The 26,650-nt window shown below is 42.0% G+C and overlaps 1 protein-coding gene across 14 annotated transcripts in view; it reads right to left on the reverse strand.

Moving 5' to 3' along the window:
• SMARCA2 (SWI/SNF related, matrix associated, actin dependent regulator of chromatin, subfamily a, member 2) overlaps positions 1-26,650 on the reverse strand; it is a 177,978-nt gene that overhangs the window by 34,973 nt on the left and 116,355 nt on the right. Inside the window, exon 1 of one of the 14 annotated variants that reach the window (XM_063713833.1) lies at positions 103-205. Coding sequence is in view for 1 of the 4 variants with exons in the window: in NM_001131236.3 (NP_001124708.1) it covers positions 768-776 (9 nt within the window). In the remaining 3 variants the exon portion in view is untranslated. 14 annotated transcript variants of the gene reach the window in all.

The raw sequence follows: 26,650 nt of genomic DNA on the forward strand, positions 1-26,650 counted from the left end.
AACCCTAAAACTTGCTATACAATGCTAAAGTACTACCCCCAAAAAGAATTCCCTTCCAAACCTTTTACCAGCACAATAATGAAATAAATCACAGAAGCAAACCCCCAGTTTCCGACTGGTGACGTGTTGCGCAAGAGTGCGAGCCCTAATTCAACATACAGACGGCTCCCATGCTGAACTGCCTCTAGATTTAATGAAGTGAATAGGAAGGAAGTCGGGGAAAAAAAGTGTACAAATAAGAAATTAACACTTTCCTTCCCTACCGAAACGGTGAAACACAACTACAGCGAAGTTTAGTGAGGCACCTCTTTTCTTAAAGGCACACTGCACCCGTTTGGCTCCGGATGTCACGAAAAAAAACCCATATGGTGGTAAAAATCCCCAGTCAAGTTAAAACAGTTAAGCATATTTCAGCCTGCGTTTTTCCTGAATGAAGCAGGGAATTACTCCTTCCTCCACTGGATGGCAACCTTTTTTTTTTTTTTTTTTTTTTGGCCCTCTTTCTGTCTTTCTCTCTTTTCTTTCAATTTTGCTTAAAAGAAAATGTTTTTCATGACTCAGGGTGTGCAAGAACAAGATGCAAACTAGCTCCCTCTTCAATTAGTTCTTATGAAAGCAGCGTGCACGTTCTGACAGCAAAATGCAGGAGACAGTCATGCAGGATTAGCTGTTTTAGAGGAAACACTTTGCAGCTAGCAAAGCACATGGCAGACCCGGGAAGCGGCCACACGTGGGTCCAGTCGTGGCCCTCTCATCCTGACACACACCAACCACATCTTTTACTGCGTGACGGAAGGTCCAGAAAGTCAGCCTCAGGCGCCTTCTTCTCAAGCCGGTGGTGTAAAGAAGTGCTGTTATGCGTGGTTCACAATATCACAAAGCAGAGGGGATCCATGATTATGAATAGGTAAACAGGGACACGCAAACAAAAAGCCCAAGCCAACTCCTGCGCATTGTTTCCACCTCCGCCTCTCCAAGTCCACCAAGCCATGTGGCACAGTCCTTACAGTGGAACAAACCATCTTAACACTGAAAGGAGCAATTCTAAAGATATCCAGACAAGGCATGGAAATTTCTTTCATGTGAAACGGGAAAGTCAGTACTCAAACACTAACTCTGCTATTTCAGTATCATATTTCTGTCCACTGACACTTTCTCTTTCTCCCTCTGGGGAACCTCCTCCCTTAGGAACTCTAGTTGGATTCCAGAAGAGGACCCTGGGATGCTGCTGGGCATGGGGGTGGGGTTATAGAGCCCAGGACTAAGCATTAAAGAATGCAGGTTAAGACCATTACATTATACTAGTGCTTTCTGGGGACAGCTCACACATCACCAAACTTGATTCCAAAATTCAGACAGGCCAAACCTCCCTCGTGCCCTGCTGAGATCCTGGAAGCCAATAATACAGTAATGATCCCCCAAACAAGAAAAGCAATGGCAACAAAATAGTGGAATTTTACATTTACATTTTCATGTATGAGAGATTTTCTTACAATATAAATATTAAACAACAACAAAGTTGAACATAGAGCTCGTCCTCAAAGATGCTACATTATTTTAATCAGTTTAATGCATACTGTAGCACTTTTGGATGCAGAATTTCAGACTCAGGGCTTTGGACAGTAAGTTTTTGATATTACTGTCTCCAAAAGCAACCTGTTAGAAAAACTGACATAAAATCAAATTCCCTAAAGTGAAATAATCTAGATGCAAAAGGGCAAATACTGTATGATTTCAGAGATGAGAAAAGAGAACAGTGGTTACCAGGGGCTGAAGGAAGAGGGCTGGGGAGTTAGTGCTTAATGAGGTCAGAATTTCAGTTTGAGATAATGGAAAAGTTCTGAAGATGGGCTGTTGGTGATGGTTGCACAACAATGTAAATGTACTTAATGTTACTGAAATGTACACTTAAAATGGCTACAATGGGCCAGGTACGGTGGCTCATGCCTGTAATCCCGGCACTTTGGGAGGCCAAGGCAGGTCGATCACCTGAGGTAGGGAGTTTGAGACCAGCCTAACCAACATGGAGAAGCCCCATCTCTACCAAAAATACAAAATTAGCCGGGCATGGTGGCACAGGCCCTGTAATCCCACCTACTCAGGAGGCTGAGGCAGGAGAATTGCTTGAACCCCGGGAAGCTGAGGTTGCAATTAGCCAAGATTGTGCCATTGCACTCCAGCCTGGGTAAAAAGAGCAAAACTCTGTCTTTAAAAAAAAAAAAAAAAAAAAAAAAAAAAGCTAACATAGTAAATTTTATGGTATTTTCCCATAAGAAAAAAAAGTCCCTGAAAAGAAATCAAATTCTCTAAATTAAGGAACAACTTAACCCCAATTAAACCCCAACAACTGCAGGTTCATACATGTTTTTACCACCTCAACACACAGCACATAATACTAGCGAAATCTTGCTAGCTTTCCTTCAGAATTCAACCCTTTTAACATTTCAACAGATAGCACGTTCAGTCTTGCCCTGGCCAATGGCTAGAACTTTTCAAAAATCCCCACTTCTTCTTTCAAAGGTTATTAAGGGAATATCCATGATGTAAGAAAATAACTGTGTATAGGACATAACTATTCACAAACCTTATACTTTTGTTAACAAATGCTTCCCATATTCAAGAGATGAGTTGGTCTGAAGGGTAAGGGCTTTTTTGGATATAGTTTTTTTTCCTCCCACTGTGGTTCAATAAACTGATGACATTAACTCAACAGACTCTGTTTCTTATTTCATTCATTTGTCAGGCAACTGGGATGCCAACTGCACTCCCAGTTCTCCCTGAGTTGGGACTGAAATGTACAAAGCTGACCATAAAGGGGAAGAAAATTGAGCCTCAGTTTAACTGAATTTCTGGTACAGTGGGTTTTCCAGTTTACTGATCAATAACTTCAGATCACTTTTGCAAAAAAAAAAAAAAAAAAAAGGTTTTCTCTTTCCCCATATGCCATAAGCACACAGAGGTGAGTAAGGAAGGGAAAAGGGGAGCTACAGCTTACACATCTGAGACAAGGTCAATTAATACACTATTTTAGTTAAAAGCAATTTGGTTGGAAAAAGGAAAATGCCCAGGCGCAGTGGCTTACGCCTGTAATCCCAGCACTTTGGGAGGCCAAGGCAGGTGGATCACAAGGTCAGGAGTTCAAGACCAGCCTGGCCAATATGGTGAAACTCCATCTCTACTAAAAATACAAACATTAGCCAGGTGTGGTGGCATGTGCCTATAGTCCCAGCTACTCGGGAGGCTGAGGCAGGAGAATCGCTTGAACCCGGGAGGCGGAGGCTGCAGTGAGCCGAGATCTCCCCACTGCACTCCAGCCTGGGCAACAGAGCAAGACTCAGTCTCAAAAAAATAAAAAAATTATTTTAGCCATAAGTTCAACTAAGAACACATGTGACTGATACCTTTTAAGCAGTATTAAACACAATATACTCTATGTGGAGAATGACTTTTAGATTTAGTAGAGGTTGGCCCACAAAACATCTGGCCCTGAAGACCCTACCAAATTATAAATGTGAAGTATTGACACCTTTGTCCTTACAAGTTAGGCACATGCTATGCTCAGCTCCCTTGGGTAGAATCAAAAAACCTGAGAGAATTTGAGAGCCTGAAAGAGACTTAGAGAAACAATGGAGAGCTGCAAGAAATACAGTTCTGCTTTCCTATTCCGAGATCAGCAATCAAGTTACTATCTACTCTTAACACAGTCAGGAACTCCATCCACTTGTCTGTTGAGCAGGGCTCCTCAGAAGGGCCTGGGCCACTTCTGTACTTCAAGGTTCTCAGTATATTAAAAATGAAATGCCAAAAGAGGGTAACAAACTAATATAGTTTTAATGCTCACAAAGAATAACTTAATGCTTTTAAGGCAGATAAAATACAACTATTAAGAGCATAACCTCATTTGGAGATAATGTCAAATGGCAACTCGGAGGCACCTTCATGAATGTTAGGCCTGAGCAAAATAAATGGTTCTTTTCTGGGCTTCCCTGTGATAGGCTGTCCATGAGGAACTGAGCCACAATCCAGGGTTCCATGCTACTGCAACAAGTCAGACTTTCAGAAGGTCATTACACCCATAGTGGTTAAGAACATCAAATTAATAAGATACTGATGAGAATGAGGTAGTTTTTCTGCTTGAGTCCAATGCAAACAATGTCCATTAATAGCCCAATAATGAGAGAGGAAAACACGTAAATAAAGCAACAGAAGAAATCAAAAGCATAGTAGTTTGAGGCTCTCTAATATAGAAAAAAATAGCCTCAACTTTTAATAAATCTTCAGATACACAGCATCATTAATACTTCTACTACTACTGATGCAGCTACTACTACCACCATTGTCCCTGCCAGCAGCAGCAGCAACACTGGCTGACACGTTTGCTGGGTTGACAGCCACTCAGTGCTTTGGGTACATTTAGTCATTTAAACCTCACAATAACCCTAAAAAGGCAGCCACTCTTACTCTCTGCATTTTGCAGATGAGGAAATTGAGGCACAGAGACATATAGCATCTTGTTCCAGATCATATAATAGTAAGAAGATGACTCAGTATTTGAACTGGAAGTCTGGCTATATAAACCACACCCTTAACTACCAGACTATTCTACATTATAGCAGAAAACAATAACTTATTATTAATGATGACTGCACCATCAGGAAAAGGCTAAGTTATACTTGCCAGGCTTAGGTGAATAATTCAAGTAAAAACATAACATGATACATCTTAGGAGGACTTTCAGCAAAGATCACACACAGATACACACACTTCAGCAAAGATCTCTCTCTCTCTCTCTCTCTCTGTCTCACACACACACAAACACACAAACTGCTTTGCATAGACGTGTGGAACCATAAAAGTAACCATGCAAGTTCAAAGTGCACAGTCATTTTAATAGTCAATGGGAAATTACTGTTCCACAACTTTAAAAAATTTATGTCAAAACATTAAAAACTCATACATGTAGAGGGGAAGGAAAAAACTAGTAAAATAAGCATTTGCTTAGCACACTAATTTAAAATATTAGAAACATTGAGCATTAAAATGTTTCATTTCTCTGTTAAAAAAACTCTATCCAGAGTATTTTGCTTTGCTTTGTTTGAGACAGGGCCTCATTCTGTTACCCAGGCTGGAGTGCAGTGGTGTAATCAATCATAGCTTACTACAGCCTCAACCTCGTGGGCTCAAGCAATCCTCCCACCTCACCCTCCTGAGAGCTGAGACTACAGGCACACAGCACCACCCCTGGCTATTTTCTTTTTTGTAGAGACAGGGTCAGGCTATGTTGCTTACACTTGTCTTGAACTCCTGTGTGCAAGCGATCTTCCTGCTTTGGCCTCCCTAAGTGTTGGGATTACAGAAGCGAGCAATCACATCTGGCCTATCGAGGGCATTTTGAACAGTGTTTGTCTTCTCCTTGTCAAATAACTTACGATATAGAATACACATCTTTTCTATGCCTTGGAAAACTGCCATACTCCTAAATTTGGGTTGGCTTCCAACATTTTATCCTTTGCCATTTCAATGTCGTGAAATAGCTGAGTTCCTTTACTGTGACTTTGTTTTTTTGTTTGTTTGTTTTTGCCATTATCACTTCCTCTGGGTCATCTTCATCCTTTTCTTGATAGCCACATCCCTTATTTATGTGGGTAAGTTCACCTTCACCATGTTCCCTGGCTGAATATCTAGAATCTCTCCCGTATGGCCACTTTGTGATCCTACATCTTTCTTCACATAAATTCTTTTTATTTTTTATACATTCTTTTATTTGTTTTTATTTTTTGAGACAGAGTCTTGCTCGCTCTGTTGCCCAGGCTGGAGTGCAATGGCGTGATCTTGGCTCACTGCAACCTCCGCCTCCCAGGTTCAAGCGATTCTCCTGCCTCAGACTCTCAAGCAGCTGGGACTACAGGTGTGCACCACCACGCCTGGCTAATTTTTATATTTTTAGTAGAGATGGAGTTTTGCCATGTTGGCCAGGCTGGTCCCGAACTCCTGACCTCAGGTGATCCGCCCACCTCAGCCTCCAAAAATGCTGGGATTACAGGTGTGAGCCAATGCACCCGACCTTATTTTTTAAATTTTTAAGATGGAGTCTCGCTCTGTTGCCCAGGCTGGAGTGCAGTGGTACAATCTCAGCTCACTGCAGCCTCTGCCTCCCAGGTTCAATTCTCCTGCTTCAGCCTCCCAAGTAGCTGGGATTACAGGCACGGGCCACAAGCCACCACACCTGGCTAATCTTGTATTTTCAGAAAAGATGGGGTTTCACCATGTTGGCCAGGCTGGTCTCGAACTCTCTTGACCTCAGGTGATCCACCTGCCCCGGCCTCCCAAAGTGCTGGGATTACAGGCATGAGCCATGGCACCTAGCCTTTCTTCACTTAAGTTCTTGATAGGGTTGTCTTCCAAAAGATCTATCTTATCAGCATGAAATATTCCAGGATCATCATAAACCTGCTTCCATCTTGGGATTCGGGGTGAAATTTCACCGAAGCATCCTTATTTACACTAGTGGTGTCATCAGACCATTTAACATTCATCAGTTCATGCTGACTTCTGAGACAATGAAACCAGCCTTTACTGGCAGTCAAAAGTCCTCCTATGGTCTCCATGCAGAAACTAACTTCAACACTTTGGCCTGAATACTAGTCAAACTAAGCAGGAGTTTAAAAATTATTATGGTCTTCCATCTAAAGTAAAATACTCAATTTCAATCATAAGTGGTTTTCTGTTCCTAGTGCAATTTAAATTAAAATATATTGAGGTGACTTTACCGTGTTTTTTTTATATTCATTGGATATTTTCAGTGTGGTTTATATATTTTTTAATTCATTTATGTTTTATCTTTGATACAAAGTCTTGCTCTGTCACCCAGGCTGGAATGCAGTGGTACAATCTTGGCTCACTGCAACCTCCACCTCCTGGGTTCAAGAGATTCTCATGTCTCAGCCTCCCAGTAGCTGGGATTACAGGCATGCACCACTGTGCCCAGCCAATTTTTTTGTATTTTTAGTAAAGACGGGGTTTCACTGTGTTGACCAGGCTGGTCTCAAATTCGTGGCCTCAACTGATCCACCCACCTCATCCTCCCAAAGTGTTGGGATTGCAGGCATGAGCCACTGTGCCCAGCCTCAATCTGGTTCACACTATAGCTTCATGCAGGCCTGGGTCTTGTGCTGTGTTCATTATCTTGTTGCCATTTTCACATCACATCACAACAAATTTCACTTCCTTCATTACTACTACTTATTTCTTTGCAGCACTTTCATCTTTGGTGGCCAATTCCCTCTCCTGATGAACTATTTTTTTTTTAATGTCATGTTATCACTGAGAAAGCAAGCAGCAACACAGCTACATGCTTTGCTGTCCGTGCATGAACTGAACAACAGATACTGACAAATCACCACCTGAGTCTGACAGAAGTGATATGATTAGTTACTGATCAAAATGTACATGTGTTATGTACACAGTGATTTGTGAAGAGTTAGCCCCGAAGTCTGTGTTTTATGTGCAGTGACTCACAATTGCTATACTGTAGTGTTATGGGCTGAACTGCATCCCTCTAAAATTCATATGTTGAGGTCCTAATCCCCAAGACTTTAGATTGTGACTGTATTTTGCGATAGGGCTTTTAAAGAGTTAAAATGGCCCTAGGCCTATATGACTGCTGTCTTTCTAAGAAAAGGCAGTTAAGACACAGATGCACCTACAGCAACAACCCCGTATACACACACCAAGGAGGTAGCCATTTACAAGCCAAGGGGAGAAGTCTCAGAAGAAACCAAACCTGCTGACACCTTGATCTCAGACTTCCAGCCTCCACACAGTGAGATAATAAATCTCCGTTGTTTAAGCCACCAATCTGTGGTATTTTGTAATGGCAGTCCTAGCAAACTAATACACAGGGTAACTAAAATTTGTCATTGAGGGATTGGTGTTTAACTATATCCAGTGATGGGAATGTGTACATATGGAATGGTGCAAAGCAAGGCTGCTTGTAGGCACATATAACACACCTCTCGGAGTAAACAATGGCAGCCTTTCTCTTTCCTGCCATCCTATAATCTAAGGGAAACTGCCCCACCCACAGCATCTGCTGCCTGCGCTGCCATCTTCTGTATCAGGCAGCTGCTACCTGTACTAGTCTCACCTGATGGAGATGGGAATGGTCCCCTGTTCTCAGAGTACCCTGTCTCTAAGCTTGGGTGGGGCCTGGCATGAGGGTCTCTGCACAAGCACAGCCAGAGTGATTGGCTGAGCCAGTCAGTTCACTTCTATTAAGAATTTGAGCTGCAGGTGTGAAAGAGCATGCCCAGTTGGTATGACAGTAGAAGTTGAATAAAGGTTATAAGGTAGCATTATGCCAGGGATGTTATGAGTAGAAGCCATGAATAAGCAGAGGCCAACAGGAGATATGCAAAAAGTATACTGTGTGAAGGAGATGACTAGCTCGTCCCAGGGAGGTTCTAATTCCTTGCACTCACACACAAGTATTTGGTTAGCAATAGATACATAAGCATGTACTCACATACATGTATGTACACATACATAAATACACACAGATGCACATACACATATTATTAGAGTGTCAGTAGAGGAGTTTCTGGTTCTAGATAAATTTGAGAAGTCAACTTGAAATGTACAATCATTTCAGATCTAGTCTGTATGCTGTTGCTAAGTATATAAAAGGTTATTTGTCAAGTATGTCTATCCCACTTCATTTAATAAAGCTAAAATGCAAAACACAATTTTGAGTTGTGGTTAGCTAAGAGCTACATATACGTGGCAAACACAATTTGCTATGCAATAAACTTTAAAATGAATCTCTAACTTTAAAGCACAAAAAAATAACAACAAAGGTGAATATGGCCAGTGATACGGTTTGGCTCTGTGTCCCCACCCAAATCTCATCCTGAATTGTACTCCCATAATTCCCACATGTTGTGGGAAGGACCCGGTGGGAGATAATTTGAATCATAGGAGTGGTTTCCCTCACACTGTTCTCATGGTAGTGAATAAGTCTTATGAGATCTGATAGTTTTATAAGAATGTTTCCATTTTTTTTTTTTTTTTTTTTTTTTTGAGAAGGAGTCTCACTCTATTGCCCAGGCTGGAGTGCAATGGCATGTTCGCGGCTCACTGCAACCTCTGCTTCCTGGGTTCAAGCAATTCTCCTGCCTCAGCCTCCCGAGTAGCTTGGATTACAGGCACCCACCATCATGCCTGGCTAATTTTTTTTGTATTTTTGTAGAGACGGGGTTTCACCATGCTGGCCAGGCTGGTCTTGAACTCCTGACCTCAGGTGATCCACCCGTCTCAGCCTCCCAAAGTGCTGGGATTACAGGTGTGAGCCACCACACCCGGCCAGAGATTTCCACTTTTGCATCTCTCTCATTTTTTCTTGCCGACACCATGTAAGAAGTGCCTTTTGCCTCCTGCCATGATTCTGAGGCCTCCCCAGCCACGTGGAACTGTAAGTCCAATTAAACCTCCTTTTCTTCCCAGTCTCAGGTATGTCTTTATCAGCAGCAGGAAAACAGACTAATATAGGCAGGTTTTATTAATAAACACACTTAGCTGTATTCTGGCCTTGCATGGCTTCCATAGCTTTTTGGTATTCCAAGCCAGGACTAGCTGTTTTGCTGGTAATACATGGCTGAAATCAACATGAACAGAGTTGGTGGCAGAGAACGAGACACCAGGAGACCAGGTCAACTGAAGCACAGCCAAGGATTTGCGCAGGAGAGACAAACACAAAGTGCTCTAATGGGCAATGGCAAGATCTATAGAAAACAAGCTGGACACAGTGGCTCACGCTTGTAATCTCAGTGCTTTGGGAGGCTGAGGCAGGAGGATTACTAGAGGCCATGAGTTAGAGACCAGCCTGGGCAACATGGCAAAACTCTGTCTTTACAAAAAATAAAAAAAATTAGTTGGGTGTGGTGGCATGTGCTTGTGTCTCAGAAAAAAGAAAAAGAAAGAAAACATCTCCTAAAATGTGTTCCAGAAATGGAGTATCTAGAGAAAATTTTAGAGGGTATACAACTGATAGTCAATAAATCTGAAGGAAATTAAGAGGCTCACTCAACTGACCTCTACTTATGACTATGCCTACTGCATAGACCCTCCTTGTCTGGGCCACTCTGCTCTTGCCTTTTGGCTCAAATACCAATGACCAGTTGTGTTCCCAAACATGTTGATGTTAGTTATACTTATTACTGGAGCTACATTAATTCAATTAGATATTACTTACATAAATGAATATAATGTAACTGTGAGAAGAAATTGGGTTTTTAGTTCTATAAAGAGAATGAACAATAGAAGACTCCAAAAAGGTGAGTTTCTTTAAAAACAGCGGCAGCAACAAAAATGCTGTTAAATTTGGTGAGGGCTAGACTGTTATAACTTGGAGGCAAGTGTACACTCAGCATGCTTTGTTAATATTAGGATTCTCACTCATGGCTGGGTATAGTGGCTCACACCTGTAATCCCAGCACTTTGGGAGGCTGAGGTGCAAGAATCACTTGAGACCAGGAGTTTGAGGGAGGCTGCAATGAGCTGTGATCATGCCACTGCACTACAGCCTGGGTGAGGCGCTACTTTTTTTTTTGAGACGGAGTCTGGCTCTGTCGCCCAGGCTGGAGTACAATGGTGCGAACTCGGCTCACTGCAACCTCTGCCTGCCGGGTTCAAGCAATTTTCCCTGCCTCAGCCTCCCAAGTAGCTGGGATTACAAGTGCCCGCCACCATGCCCTGCTAATTTTCATATTTTTAGTAGAGACGGGGTTTTGCCATGTTGGCCAGGCTGGTCTTGAACTCCTGACCTCAGCTGATACTCCCGCCTTGGCCTCCCAAAGTGCTAGCATTACAGGCGTGAGCCACCGCGCCCAGAACACCAAAACTGGAAATCCTAAGTGAAACATTACAGGTGTTATTTCTATGAGAAAGATTATGTGTGATTTATGTGTTCTAGCCAGTTTACTCAAAGAGGCAACCTCAGCCTTACAATGAAAGATGTGGCAAACAGATATATGCTTTTAATTAAAAATTACATGTACATATAAGTGACATATTATTTTCTCACCTTAATGAATGTTTTCATTGACCAATGCACTACTGGTTCTGATTATTTAAGAAGGCATCTGTTCTTCCATCTTTTTGGAATGAGGGTCATAAAGAAGGTCATAGTACCTTGCTTTTTTTTTTTTTTTTGGTCACTCAGTACATTTTTTCCCTGTAATAATACTTAATAGCTCGATTCTGTACTTTTTCTAAATAGTTATGAGCTGTATCCTATTGCTCAGATCTTAAACACGTCTGTCATGAGGCTACTGCACTACTCAGTTTCCTATATTATCCTCAGTCTATCAATTCCAAGCCTGCCTGTATGGAACTGTCAGAGGTGTTTGAAACAGAGCAACTCCATCTTGAATAGGGACTAGGTAAAATAAAGCTGAAACCTACTGGGCTGCATTCTCAGACAATTAAGGCATTCTCAGTCACAGATGAGATGGGAGGTCAGCACAAGATACAGGTCATAAAGACCTTGCTGATAAAACAGCTTGCATGCAGTAAAGAAGCCGGCCAAAACCCACCAAAACCAAGATGGTGATGAGAGTGACCTCTGGTGGCCCTCACTGCTACACTCCCACCAGTGCCATGAGAGTTTACAAATGCCATGGCAACATCAGGAAGTTACCCTATGTGGTCTAAAAATGGGAGGCATGAAAAATCCACCCTTTATTTAGCACATCATCAAAAAACAACCACAAAAATGGGCAAGCAGCAGCCCTCGAAGCTGCTCTGCCTATGGAGTAGCCATTCTTTATCCCTTTACTTTCCTAATAAACTTGCTTTCACTTTACTGTATGGATTTTCCTCAAATTCTTTCTTGTGCGAGATCCAAGAACCCTCTCTTGGGATCTGGATCCGGACCCCTTTTCAGTAATATCTTTCTGGTGACCACAAAGCCACAATACCGAGGAAACCCCCGATCCAAAGGCTAACTTTTTTGAGTAAGTGGTGGGATCCGGTAACAGAATCTAGAGATTTCTATGATCTGATCCTACCCATCCTGATTTCCCATATTTCTTATTGCTATGAACTAAATGATTGTGTCCTTCCAGAATTCCTGTGTTGAAATCCTAGCCCACAAGGTGACGGTATTAGGAGGTGGGGCCTTTGGGAGGTGATTAGGTCATGATTGGGATTAGTGCCCTTATTAAAAAAGACCCCAGAGAGCTCCCATGTCCCTTCTACCATGTGAGGACACAGCAAAAAGGCACTGTCTATGAACCAGGAAACAGAATCACCAGACATGGAATCTGCTGGTGCCTTGATCTTGGACTTCCCAGCCTCTAGAACTGCGAGAAATAAATTTCTGCTTATAAACCAGTCCATGGTATTTTGGTATAGCATCCCAGACTAAGACACCCAGCTATGCAAACATTCTGCAAATAATAGGAACACCAACCCCATGCCACACCGTAGCATGCCATATTTATTCCCACCTTTGTGATTACTCTTACTTCTCACCTGGGATGTCTTTCCCAATCCCCTGTACCTATGCATATTGTATACATGTTCAGTGATCAACTCCCATTCCACCACCCTTCCAGGTGTGCCAGATCATTTTGATTTCTTCTTCTTACAAAGACAATGCCTTCATTTTTCTCAATTCCCCTAGAGTACATAGTACAGTAATGAGGGAGGGAAACTAGATACTGTAAAAACAGTTGAGTACAAATTCAACTATTAGATAGGGCTCCCTGGGAAAACTGCTCTTAGATATATATCCATTTATGGAACACTAAGTCCAAATGTATTTGTTCTAGATTATTTTAAGGTCAATCTTCAAGTACTAAAGGATAAACTCTAGCATCGAACTCTCTGCATCTTCCCTACGTCACCCAATTCCTCACCTCCCCTTTACTGTCAAGCTTCTAGGGTCACCTTTACAGATGATTCTACCGCCTGACCACACAATAAAATTCCTTGGCACCCAGAAGGACATTAGTAATTTTTAAAAAGTTGCCAAAAGCTTTCTAATTCCCACATCTTAGTCTTGTCTAAACTCTATTTTATTTACTTTCTCCTCCATTGCTCCTTACTTAAAATAGCTCTCCTTCCTATAGTGTTTGAGTTTCTCTTTTTTTTTTTGACACAGAGTCTTCACTCTGTCACCCAGGCTGGAGTGCAGTGTCGCAGTCTCAGCTCACTGCAACCTCCGCCTCCCGAGTTTGGATGATTCTCTTGCCTCGGTCTCCCAAGTAGCTGAGAGGGACTACAGACATGCACCACCATGCCCGGCTAATTTTTGTATTATTAGTAGAGATGGGTTTCACCATGTTGACCAGGCTGGTTTCGAACTCCTGACCTCAAGTGATCCATCCACCTCGGCCTCCCAAAATGCTGGGATTACAGGCATGAGCCACCATGCCCAGCGGGTTTCTCTACGTTTACTAGCCACATTTTTCTCTCCTTAAATGCAGATTCCCCAACTTTTCTTTTGGCTTTTTTTTTTCATTCACAGACTGTGAATATGCAGTCAAATGTGGGCAATTATCCTTTCTGAGTACACACCAGGCACCACTAAGTCTGGGGGTCCTCAGCAGCAACAGGTGAGATGAGTTGTGATCAGCAACAGGTGAGTCTCTTAATGACCCCTGGAGGCCTCGCTGCTAGAGAACTTCACTACTGCCCCCCTGGAGGGGACACAAGGCATAATTCAGGAAGGCTGTTAATTTTACTGTTACTAGAGACAGAGCTCTTTTGTGGACTCCTGCTGAGCAGCCTGGATCATAGACTCCAATTCTCAATATGGTGAGTGCTTTCTGAGCAGCCCCTAACTACTGATGATGAACCTGAGAGGAATCTAAGCCCTCTTTCTGGGTGTAAAATCTGCCATGGGGATCCTACTTGCCTCCATGGCTTCAAATATGACCTTGTTGGGACTCAGAAAGTGATACCCCAAAGACTGGTGCCTTGACATGCTTAGAGGCCTTAGAAGCTGCCTCAGAATCAAGGTCCTTCTAACCTGGTCTTGTCCCACCCCCACCCAGCGCAAGACACAAAGACGGACTTGCTCTGGAATTTCCTCATCTGGCCAAGAAAGTTTAAGTCACAGTACACAGGGGTCACCAACAGAAACACAACTGTCTCCCTCTCCTCCGTGAAATTTCATTATCTCAGAAAAGAAGACTGAGAAACGCAACCACATCTGAGAAGACTCCTTCACAAGATAATACCTGCCTGTTGGGCTCATTCAAATTTCAAGAAAAAAATCATTTCCGAGTTGACTTCTGTCCATTCATTTCCTCTAATGATTGACTGCCCCCTCAGAACAATTGCCTACATCCGCCCCCATCTCCCCGCCTCCCCTATGAAAACGGTATGTACGATTCCGTATTGCACTAGGTTATTCGGTAATCATCCTCTTGTGAGCTCCCCGTGCTATGCCTGTTAACATTTTGTATGTCTTTTCTCCTATTAATCTGCCTTTGTCAGTTGATTCTCAACGAACCTTCAGAGGGAAAAGGGGGAAGTTCTCCCTTGGCCCCTACAACCTCAATGCATATGGCTTCAAAAATTATCTCTCTAGCCTGCGCTTCTTTTTGGAGTCACCAGTTGGGAATTCCACCGTCCTACCAAACATCACAAATCAAGTTTATCACTTTTCCTTCAACCAAGCAAATATTTCTCTTTGTGGATCCTGTCCGTCTCATCTAAAGGTAACATCATTTCCCAATTATCTCTCCTGGCAATCTTTAAAATGATCAGTTTCCCTTATCACATCCCTGCAGTCCTATTTGTCATCATATAGTTTACCTCTGAAATAGTTCACGAACAATCTTTTCCCCCTGGTCCCCCTGCTGTCAGACGGGTCTCCTCTCTCACAGGGTCACATTTAAATGGCCTCCCTTATGGGTTTTCCCTGCCCTTTCTTTGGCCTTTTCAATTAATCTTTTTCAATGCAAATGGTGTCTTCTCTCTGCTTAAACAGAGGGACACATCATTCATTCTCTCATTTCAAATATGCTCAGGCTTTGAACTCTTTCTATGAAATAGAATAAAGCCCAGATTCTTTGGTCATGCATAGCCTCCAGGGTCTGGCCCTAGCCTCATTTTTCCTCCCCACTTCTACTGCTGTTAAAAACTCTGCTCCAAACACACAGTCACAGTAAGCAGGGGTCACGTATTTCCAAGCCTTCATATGCTTCCCTTGGCCTGGAACTGTCCTGATCCCTCTTTCCTACCCAAAGCATCCTCATCTTTTAAGAAAAGGCTAAAATACCATTTCTTTTATAACATCCTACGCAGTTCCCTCCTTCCCCTGTACTACCACAATACATTACAGGTACTTTTATCCAGGTTGTTTAATTCTGCTTGTATAAGTTTGTTTTGTTTTAAAATATGTCTGAATCTCCTATCATCCCGAAATCTGTTTAGGAACTTAAAAAAAATCATTTTAATCAAAATTGCTTCCAAAGGCACTTAAATTGATGCCTTACTCACCAATGGGACCCAAAAATGTTGGTGAGATACAATTAAGTCTTTATTGTTTACCCCTCTGCTTTCTCAGGATGACAGGGCTTGCTAGGGAAGCGCGTTCTAACAACTGGCTTGGATGATTACTGCTCAAGGGAGGACCACACAACTACACAGTGAATAAAAATAAGCCAGAGAAATGGGGCAAAATGAAGATCTTTGTTCTCCGCTTGCCCTACTCCAGCCTCACCTCTTTAAACTGCCTTTATTTTAACTAGTAACTACACAATCTTCTTATTTTAGCTTTGAGAGTTAAACGGCTTGAAGACGTTCAACTCTACAGGCTATTAAATAACATTTATAGGAGGCCATTGGTTTGGACTGAGCTCCTGCACTAGACTCAACAGGCCAAACCAAAATGGAATCACCCTTGCTGAAGTTACACACCACTGAAACCAAGCTGTTTATCTGCGCTTCTGAGAAATCAGGAGAGAGAGAGAATACCAAATCCCCAAACAGGCCAGTTTAAGCAAGCATAAGGAAGTTCCCTCTGCTTTAACCTTTAAAAGGAAAATTAACTTTGAAACAACCAATATGCTTTTTGTTCTATTTCTGCTTTCCTCTACCCTTTCTATTAAGCCAACTTCCTTTGCTTGAGGTTGTCTGATTCTAGAACAGCAAAAGCCAATTAAAAACTTTAAATTTGATGTCATTTTGTCTTTTGACAAAGTAAAAAAGATTGTCCACTGTCACCCGAGATGAGGAGCAATGAAGACCAACACCCATTAGCCCAAAGGTAGAGCAGCATCTGCAACTTGACTGATGGAGGTAAGGGCCCTACCTTCTCGAGAAACAGAGACAACCAAGGGAAGGGAAACTAACCTGTAGGTCCTAACTGCTTGGCAGAAGGAAGTCCACTAAGGGGCCCCTACTGTAGAAGCAGCCAGGTTAACAGCCTTCACGGGCAGGTCTCATCACCTCCCCCCAGGAAGCTGTCTTCAATTCTGCGTAAGTCTTCCCCAGGCCAGCTAGACCACCTGTTGCTGATCTGACGAGTTCCTGCACCTTTTTAAGAAGAGGCCAGAATTCACAAGCCAGGAGATCAGCTCAGTGGGCAAAGGGGCTGTAAACCAAAATGTGATTGACTTTCACTAAACTCCCATAGTCTCACAGTTTTTTAACATATTGAAGAGGCACATCTATGCACAGACTTGCATAGGTGGCTTGGATGATTACTGCTCAAGGGAGGGCCACACAACTACACAGTGAATAAAAATAGGCCAGAGAAATGGGGCAAAATGAAGATCTTTGTTCTCAGTTTGCCCTACTGCAGCCCCACCTCTTTAAACTGCCTTTATTTTAACTAGTAACTATACAATCTTCTTATTTTAGCTTTGAGAGTTAAAAGGCTTGAAGATGTTCAATTCTACAGGCTATTAAATAAAATTTATAGGATGTCATTGGTGCCATTACATTGTGCCATTACATTATGCACAGACTTGCATAGATGTGCATCTTCAGTGTATGAAAGAAGGTAAAACTCTACATTCAACATTCACTAAACAAATACACCTGTCATTAACTAAATGCTAAATCCAAAAGCCACACTCTCTACCTGTGAGGCTTAGTTCTTCACCTGTAGAATGGGAGAAATAATACCTACTCCAAATCTTTAAAGGAATTAAAAGGTGCTGTCTATTTATAGCTTCCAGTCTAGCACTGGCCAATACAGGGAAAGGAGGAGATAGTAGATATACTGAGAGAAAGGGTCTAATTTGGCTCAGGAAAAGTCCTGAAAATCCTATGGGAATAAATTTGGATTAAGAATTCTCTCCCCTGGGGAGAGGAATGGCATGACACTTGCCAACTTGGTGGCAGTAAGAAAGCACTGACTACATGAGAGGTGACAGGTCACTTAAAAAGAGAAGGGTTCAGCCTGTGAAATACCAAAGGCCTGTTCAGAGAGGAAGCAAAAATCACTGCGCCAGTGTGAGAATGCAGGTCTCCATGTAACCCTTAATGGTCCTTAAAAAAAAAAGTCCTCTGGCACCAAGTGCCCAGTACAGCAAGGTGTCCTCAACCAAATGGAAAGACATGCACATTACCACTAACAGGCAGGGGCTCGGTGTGTATCATGCGTTAGGATTTACTGAAGCTACTACAAAAGAGCTGAGCCTCACAACAGGTTAAAAATAATTCTGAATGTAATGGCACCAAAATAACTCTGTCCATGATTTTTCTTGGCTCCTTCTCCAACCTTGGATACATGAAGGTCAATGAGATTATAGGTGATTCCAGTTTCTTTCTTCACTCTTCTGTATTTTTCATTAGCTTTTATGACAGGGAACTGGTTCCAAATAAATTCTACTTTACACTTTACATAAAAACCCAAAGCTTCAGGTGTTTGGGGGTTGTGATTACAAAAATGCAGAAAGATAGAACAGAACAGTCAATCATCAGATAAAATGGTGGCAAATAAAAATATATACCAGTGAACCCCTATGCTGGGCTTATTAATTCTCTTTGAGAACAAATGTTCATTTTGGTGATCTCCCTGGAATGTTGACACGGTAGTCTGCTGGACTTCACAATATCCTTCAAATGATATACCATGACATCAGTGTATTGATATTTTAAAATTAAATGCAAATGAATATGGTCTTGAAAATTTGGAGAAAACTTGATATATTTCAATGAACAAATTGGATCCTGTTAGCATCTGTTATATATTCTTCTAGATAGTATGCAGGGGATTTAAAATGGGACCAGAGTAGATGACTTCTTGATGAGAGTACTAGAAAACTCTTGGTCTTGGTCTATGCAGAATTGCTGAAGTCCCCAACTAATTGCCAAGGAAAGTAGCAAAACCGCCTTTGCAAATTACGACAGTAAGAGAAATCTGACATAGTTGACTCCATCTTGCTTCTGACTGCCAAGCTGTCCTCAGTCATTCCTGGGTATAGGTCAAGCTAACTTTGGGAGAAATTTAGTTTGTACTTTAACCTTCATGCAAGGATGATAATAGCCTTTCCCAAAACTAAACCACCTTTGTAAAACTAATGAAAGCCCACAGGTTAGGATTATGAGAGGGGCCTGAATTCTGCTAAGATGTATGTAAATGAAACAATAACCAGGTATTTTTCCCTGATGTCACAAGACTTGTGACTTCCCCAGTTACTCCTGTAGACAATATTACTATCGTAGAACCTAAGATTGGTGTCTTGAGATGTCTTCTCAGACTTCTGCATTTCTGACGACTAGCTGACTCCACCTGGAGTAGCGATTATATTGGGGGTAGTGATTATATAAATGGAGAAAAATAGAACAAAACAGTCAATCATCACATAAAATGGCAGCAAATAAAAATATATGCCAGTAACCCCTATGCTGGACTTATTAATTCTCTTGCAGAACAAATGCTCATTTTAGTGATCTTCCTGCAATGTTGACACTCTAGTGTGCTGGACTTCATAATATCACACCAGTGTTGGTGACTCAACCAGTCTTGTGGCTCCCCAACCCAGAGGCTAACTTAGCACATGAGGACCATTTTCCACACTTCTATAACTGCATCCCCAACCAATCAGCATTCCCCGTTCTCTACCCCCCACCCACCAAACAATCCTTGAAAAACCCAAACCTACAAGTCTTAGGGGAGACTGATTTGAGTACTAACTCCATCTCCCACATGGTGTAGCTGGCCTCACATCAATTAAATTCTTTCTTTACCGCAACGCCACGGTCTCAGTGGCCTGGCTTATGTGCAGCCAGAAGGAAGACCTGTCGGGTGATCACAGTAACCCCTGTGGCAGGCAGGTGCTCCCTTTACTGACTCCACCACGTTGGTGTCCTGTCCATCACATCCTGTCAGCACACAAGACTCAACTCTTCAGATGCTACAGGTGAGTCCCCAAAAGCTCTACACATTTGACCAGTTACTAAGCTACAGATATGCTAGGGAACACTTAGTTGTCAAGCCTGCATTTTTGAAAGAAATTCCAGCTAAGAACAGGGAGAAAAATCTCTCACCCACACCCCTCTGAGTTTCAGTTCCTAAGAGCTGAGTTCTCGGAGATGGAGCCAGGCCAGAGCAAACCCACATTGTTCTTTCTAGGGCCGCCAAAGGCAAAGCTGGAGAATGACAGGGCAGGAGAGACGGTGCTCTCTTCACCACCCCTTTCCCCATTTCGTGACTCCAACGTAGAGACAGGGAAACTGAAGCTCTGAGACGTAAAGTGATTTATCCAAGATGTTGCAGAGCAAATCAGTGACAAATCTGCAAGCAGAACCCTGATCATCTGACACCTGAGCCCATCTTTCATAAGTTATGAGAGGCAGCTGTGGAAGAGAACAGACTACGGGAAGCCTCGGTAAAGCTCAACTTTTGAGGATGATATTTAAAATAATCTTTGGAAAAAGGTTCTACAAAGGTCCAAGGGAAAGATATTCTCCAAAACAGCATAATATGTTAGGAATATCTTTCCTAAGAGCATAGTGACCTTAAATACTTATTTCAATAGGAGTGGCAGAACAAGAATCAAGTTTTGCCTCAAGGAAAGGGTCATGGTGTCATCCACAATTTTCCATGATTCTGACAATTCATTGTTTAACAGAAAAGAAGAGAAGCCATCTAAAAGGCATATAGCATCACATTTTAAATACGGAAAACACACAAAACTAAAAATCCAATTAATACTTTCTTTTTGTCTTAATTTTAAGTTAGATGTATTTATCTTTTTTTTTTTTTTTTTTTGCTGCAAAAATTAGAAGGCTCAAGCTAGAAGACAGCTGTTATAAAATCAATGAGAATTTCTGAGAAATAGCTGGGTTGAAGCAATGCTTGTATTTTTAATGCATATTTAAATCTTCATTAATATGTTCTAAAATTAGAATGGAGGCCTCAAATTCTTAAAGGTCAAAAGCACTGTTGTATCAAAAATGTGTGCCTTTAGAATTATTTTAAGAAATCTTTACATGAACATGCAGATCACTGGAATCTAACAGGAGAGAATGACAATTTCTACCTTGACTCATCTTAGTTACAAAAACATGATTCTACTGACTTTGCCAAAAGGATATGGGGCTGCAACCAAATCTCTCCTAGCCCTCATTTCTGCCTAGTATATTCACTTATCCACACCTATTTAAAGAGTGTTTACCATGAGTAAAGTCCTGCTGTACGTACCAGGACATAGCAGTGAAGAAGACAGGCAAAGGCCCTGGCTTTCTCGGAGCTTAATACCAGTGGAGAGGAACAGTAAGATAACTTTTAGATAGCAGCAAATGCCATGAAGAAAGTTAACACAGGTTATGTGACTTGTTGCCAGGGGCTATCTATTTCAGCTAGGTTGGCCAGGAAGGGTCTCTCTGGAAGGACATCATTGGGACAAGGAGGAGACAGCCACAGGAAGATCTGGGAGGCAGACTTCTAGAAGTGCCAAGGACTAGAAGGAGAGTTCAGTGGAGCAGCCACCCAGAGATGAAGGCAAGGAGGTGGGAATCCAGCACCAGGCAAAGGCCTGGTGATCATGGCCTTATAGACCTTGTTCAAGTGTTTGGATTTAATTACACTTACAATGGAAGGCCACTGGAGAACCTGATGCAGGAGTGGTCATCAGGGCTGATTTTTGGTAAGTTCCCACTGACCTCTCTGGGTAGCCACCTGAACTGTTGTGAACAAAGAGGAAAGGTATCCTCCAAAATGCCAAAAATCTGCAAATGTTACACACTCCAGATCCTTATTACTTTGGCACCTAAAGCCCTGAATCTTTCTTTTCTCAAAGGTGAATGAATGGGCTGTGCCGTATATTTTTTTCCTTTTGGGCTAAGTAGGGTTGGTAGAAACCACACGAGCACTGGCGGTGTTAAGAAGGCTTGAGTCTCCTAGCGGTAGCCAGGAAGATAAACCCAGTTGCCTGCTGTGTCTGGAGGCCAGACTGCTTGGCCAAAGAAGCAGTGGCCCTTTCCTCCTCTGGGAGTTTGAGGATGGTGGAAGGGAAAATTGCAAACAACATCCAGAGGGATGACACTAAAACTCTAGCATTAAGTAAAATATGTGTTGTTTAAACTCTGATTTCCTGAACAGTTTAAAACTCTACAAGTCAGGGCATCTCATGGTTTATTTTAATCTCTATTAATTTCCATCTGTGTCTACTTGGAGACCTGCTCTTGACAAGCTCTTCAAGGTGGCTAACTGTGCAATATTACCTCTATTAATAGTCTCTCTCAAACCTGGCTCCTAATTGCACTAATAAGGTGGGCCTGCCATGACTGTAAGGAATCCAAACAATACTGCTTTCCCCAGGCCAATCACAGTGTGTTGCTCAACCTAATCAATGTTTGACAAATGGATGTTGAATTGAATTTGCTTTTAAACAGTCTCCATAAATGTACTCACTGTACATTTATGTAAGATAAGAAAGCAGGGAATAGGCCAGGCACAGTGTTCACACCTGTAATCCCAGCATTTTGGGAGGCTGAGGTGGGCAGATCACTTGAGGTCAGGAGTTCGAGACCAGATTGGCCAACAAGGCAAAACTCCGTCTCTACTAATAAAAAAATTAGCCAGGGGTGGCGGCACGAGCCTGTAATCCCAGCTACTCAGGAGGCTAAGGCACAAGAACTGCTTGAACCCAAGAAGCACAGGTTGCAGTGAGCCAAGATCATGCCACTGCACTCCAGCTGGGGCAACAGATTGAAACTGTATCTTTAAAAAAAAAAAAAAAAAAAAAAAAAAAAAAAAAAAAAGAAGCAGGGGATAATTATTATTAAAAACCACAATAAAAAGTAAAAGTTGCCAGGCGTGATGGCTCATGCCTATAATCTCAGCACTTTGGGAGGCTGAGGCAGGCAGATCACGAGATCAGGAGTTCGAGACCAGCCTGGTCAATATGGTGAAACCCCGTGTCTACTAAAAACACAAAAATTAGCCGGGCGTGGTAGCACTCACCTGTAGTCCCAGCTACTCGGGAGACTGAGGCAGAAGAATTGCTTGAACCTGGGAGGTGGAGGTAGCAATGAGCCGAGATTGCGCCATTGCACTCCAACCTGGGCGACAGAGCAAAACTCTGTCTCAAAAAAAAAGTAAAAGTTGCTGGGTGCTGTGGCTCACACCTGTAATCCCAGCACTTTGGGAGGCCAAGACAGGCAGATCACCTGAGGTCAGGAGTTCAAGACCAGGCTGACCAACATGGCGAAACCCCATCTCTACTAAAAATACAAAAAAGTAGCCAGGCATTGTGGCACGCACCTTTAATCTCAGCTACTTGGGAGGCTGAAGTAGGATAATTGCTTGAACCCAAGAGGCAGAGGTTGCAGTGAGCCAAGATTGCACCACTGTACTCCATAATAGCTGCTTCAGGTGACTTTAGAGGTTATTGTTAGATAGGTGGAAGGGATCCTGCAAATTAAAGATAATATAACTCAACGCATGTCTTAGTTCAGGCTGCCATAACAAAATACCATTAACTGGGTGACTGATGTGATGGTTAATTTTGGGTGTCAACTTGACTGGGCTAAAGGATGCCCAGATAGTTGGTAAAATATTATTTTGGGATGCGTCTGTAAGGTTGTTTCTGGAAGAGATTAGCATTTTAATCTACATACTGAGTAAAGAAGATTCACCCTCATCCACGTAGGTAGGAATCATCCAATCCATTGAGGGCTGGACTTAAACAAAAAGGCAAAGGAAAGGGGAATTCCTTCTTTTCTTGAGCTGTGACATCCATCTTCTCCTGCCTTCAGACACTGGAGCTCCTAGTTCTCAGGTCTTCGTAATCCAGGATTTATACCAGCGGTGGTCCCTGCTCTGGTTCTCAGGACTTCAGACTTGGACTCAATTATACCATTGGCTTTCCTGGGTCTCCAACTTGCAGGTGGCATCTCATGGGATTTCTTGCATGAGTCAAGGCCCATAATATATCTCCTCTTATACATGTCTCCACACATCCCATTGGTTCTGTTTCTGTGGATAACCCTAATATAGCTTATAAATAACATACACTTATTTCTCAGTTTTGGAGGCTGGAAGTCTGAGGATAGGGTATAGCATGGTTGGATTCTGTGAAAGCCCTCTTACAGCTTGCAGATTGCTGACCTCCTGTTGTAGAAAGAGCTAGGGGGCTCTCTAGGGTACCCTTTATAAGAGTACTAATTCCATTCATGAGGGCTCTCATGATACAATAACCTTCCAAAGGGCCCACCTCCTAATATCACATTGGGGGTTAGGATTTCAACATATGCATTTTGCAGGGACATAAACATCAGTCCATAACAACCCAGGAAGGTCAGGAGACCTGTCCAAGATCACATATTTATCTGGTAGCAGTGTCAGAACTCACATTCCAGGCTCCTGACTGCTAGCCCCAGTGTTCTTCCTGCACGCATGCAGGGTTACAGAGAAAACCAGAGTAAAGACAGTTAATAGCCATGTGAGTACAGGTTGGCAGGTGGCTAGGTAGAAAGTCAGGGGAAAGAGAGTTAACAACCGAGTGAGTACAGGTTGGTGTACAGCTAGGGAGAAAACCAGGGTAAAGAGAGCTAATGGCTGAGCGAGTTTGGGTTGGCGTGCACCTAGGTAAAAACCAGGGTAAAGAGAGTTAATGGCTGAGCGAGTTGGTGTGCACCTAGGTAAAAACCAGGGTAAAGAGAGTTAATGGCTGAATGAATATAAGCTGGAGTGCTTGAGATGAATAAACCTGTGGTCCTGTAACATATTCAGCAAGTAAACATATCGTTCTCTTTTAATTCCATTAGTGAGTAAGCGAAAGGAGCTTCTTGAGTCCCAATTTTACCTTTCTCTTGTCACCCCGAGTCTTGTCATCAAGACACAAAAGAGAACTTATTTTCTTCTTTTTCTATTATCCATTAGGTCTTCTTTGAAATAATTGGAAACTTTTTCTTAATAGCTAATATGTATTTTTGAATCCTTCTTCTATGCCAGATTCTATGTTACACACATTTAATCCTCAGAATACCCTATCAAGTAGGTTCTATGATTTTCCCTAAGAGGAAAGCAAAGCTATGAGAGGTGACACAAGGTCCCCAAGGTCACAGAGCTAATTAGGTGGAACTGGAATCTGAATCTCTTGGTTCATCAGATTTCAAGGCATGTACTCTTAATCACTATCCTAAATTCTCCATATAGAGAGCCATCAAAAGTCAGTTATTTTTCTGATGCTTATCTGAACCCTGAGGCATAATGGTGATGAAGCCACCCTGCCCTGTCTCTGCTTCCTAAACTGTACTCTTCCCCACCTCCACCCCTTAATGAAGAATTACATTTCTTTATTAAGAAAATTAATGAAGATTTTCTTCATGTAGCCTTTTTTTTTTTTTTTTTTAAATCCTGACACTGACTGAAACATGTAGCCTTATTGATTAAAAAAACAAAACAAAACAAAAACTGGCCAGGCGTGGTGGCTCATTCCTGTAATCCCAACACTTTGCAGGGCTGAGGCAGGAGGATCACTTAGGGGCAGGAGTTCAAGACCAGCCTAGGCAATTGAGTGACATCCTATCTGTACAAAAAAATACAAAAATTAGCTGGGTGTGGCGGTGTGTGCCCGTAGTCTCAGCTACTCAAAAGGCTGAGGCAGGAAGATTGCTTGAGCTGAGGAGTTTGAGGCTGCAGTAAGCCTGAGTGACAGAGTGAGACCCTGTCTCTTAAAAAAATAAAGTAAAAAAGCAAAAAACATCAAAAACCAAATCTTGATTCAGAGAGACATATTCCTAAAATATTATTTCTCTGATTTCTCTGTAATAGTTTGCTCCATTCAAAGATAATGTGAAATTATTGCGGCTCCTTAGTATCTGTAGGCCAAATTCAGTTTCCCATGGTTACTTTCGATGACTGAGTTTGATTTCAGAGCTGAATCTCGATTTCAAAGGACAAAACTCAAGACCAGAAATTCCAAGCATCAAAGTTTTAAAAATCAAAACAATTCCCACTCACTCCTCAACCTTTATTATTTATTTTAGTATATTTCCGTCGGACCTCTGAGGGCTATTCTATTAAATTTATTCTCCCGAATTATATAAAATAGGAAATATTAAGTCCAATGGGCTGTTAAAGCAATCTAGTCACTGGATTTCAGAAAAAAATAAAAATTATACAAAGTTCTTAAAATTATTTTATTACTATCAAGTATTTTTCCAAACAATTCACAACTGTTACCGCTCTTAATTAGTTCAGTACTTCCACCCTAAAGTATTGAAGAACTTGGAATTTGGCAAAACCCAAATCTATTTTCCAGGGCCTTAGCTCTCCCTTGTGTATAAAAACGGAAATGCAGCTTGCTAAAAATTTTGCCCCAGTAAATCTGATGACCCAATTTTAAAAGTTTTTAAAATGCCATTTGATAGAAGAAAAAAGGTCCATGTTTACAAAGCTTCTCACATCTTACAGAAAACGCAAGAAAAGATTTTAAATGACAAAACAAAAGCAGCCAAATATTACAAACATGATGCACATTATGCTTTAGAAAAAGGATCCCCCCACAAAAAAGTCTTGCCAGTATAAAATAAAATATTTTAGGGGAAAAGTATATCTACGAGAATCACTAATGCTGTCAGCTGAAATAGAGCCGAGTGATTCCAGCCCCTGTCTGTGATTTCAGGCTGGATCATACTTAATCTAGCCCAGAGGAGGCATTAGCTTGTTTAAAAGATTTCTAGGGAGAGAAAAATCCACAGCCCACCTCTTCATACCTGTGAGGAAATATTGTATTTATCATTCTGTATTTCCACAGAATTTCAAATATCTTGTTCTTTAACCTTTCTTCGTATTTTCCCCAGTTCTTTGTGACTAATTCACCATGGATTTGTCTGCTGTTTCCTGTGCAGAGTTTAGCAGTTTGGCTTCCTGTGATGAGAGGCCAACTCAGAGAGCTTATCCTATATTTGCAGCTTGGTATTACATAGCTTTTTAAAGACACTGAATTCTCTTGAGATGTATCACATTTTACCTTACTGATTAGCACCTAATATTATAAATGTTAAGAATCTCTCATTTTTTTTTCCTTTTTTTTTTTTTCTTCAGATGGAGTTTTGCTCTGTCGCCAGGCTGCAGTGCAGTGGTGTGATCTTGGCTCACTGCAGGCTCCACCTCCAGGTTCAAGTGATTCTCCCACCTCAGCCTCCTGAGTAGCTGGGATTACAGGCACCCGCC

Source organism: Pongo abelii, chromosome 13 (genome assembly GCF_028885655.2).
Source record: "Pongo abelii isolate AG06213 chromosome 13, NHGRI_mPonAbe1-v2.0_pri, whole genome shotgun sequence".
Taxonomy (NCBI): Eukaryota; Metazoa; Chordata; class Mammalia; order Primates; family Hominidae; genus Pongo; species Pongo abelii.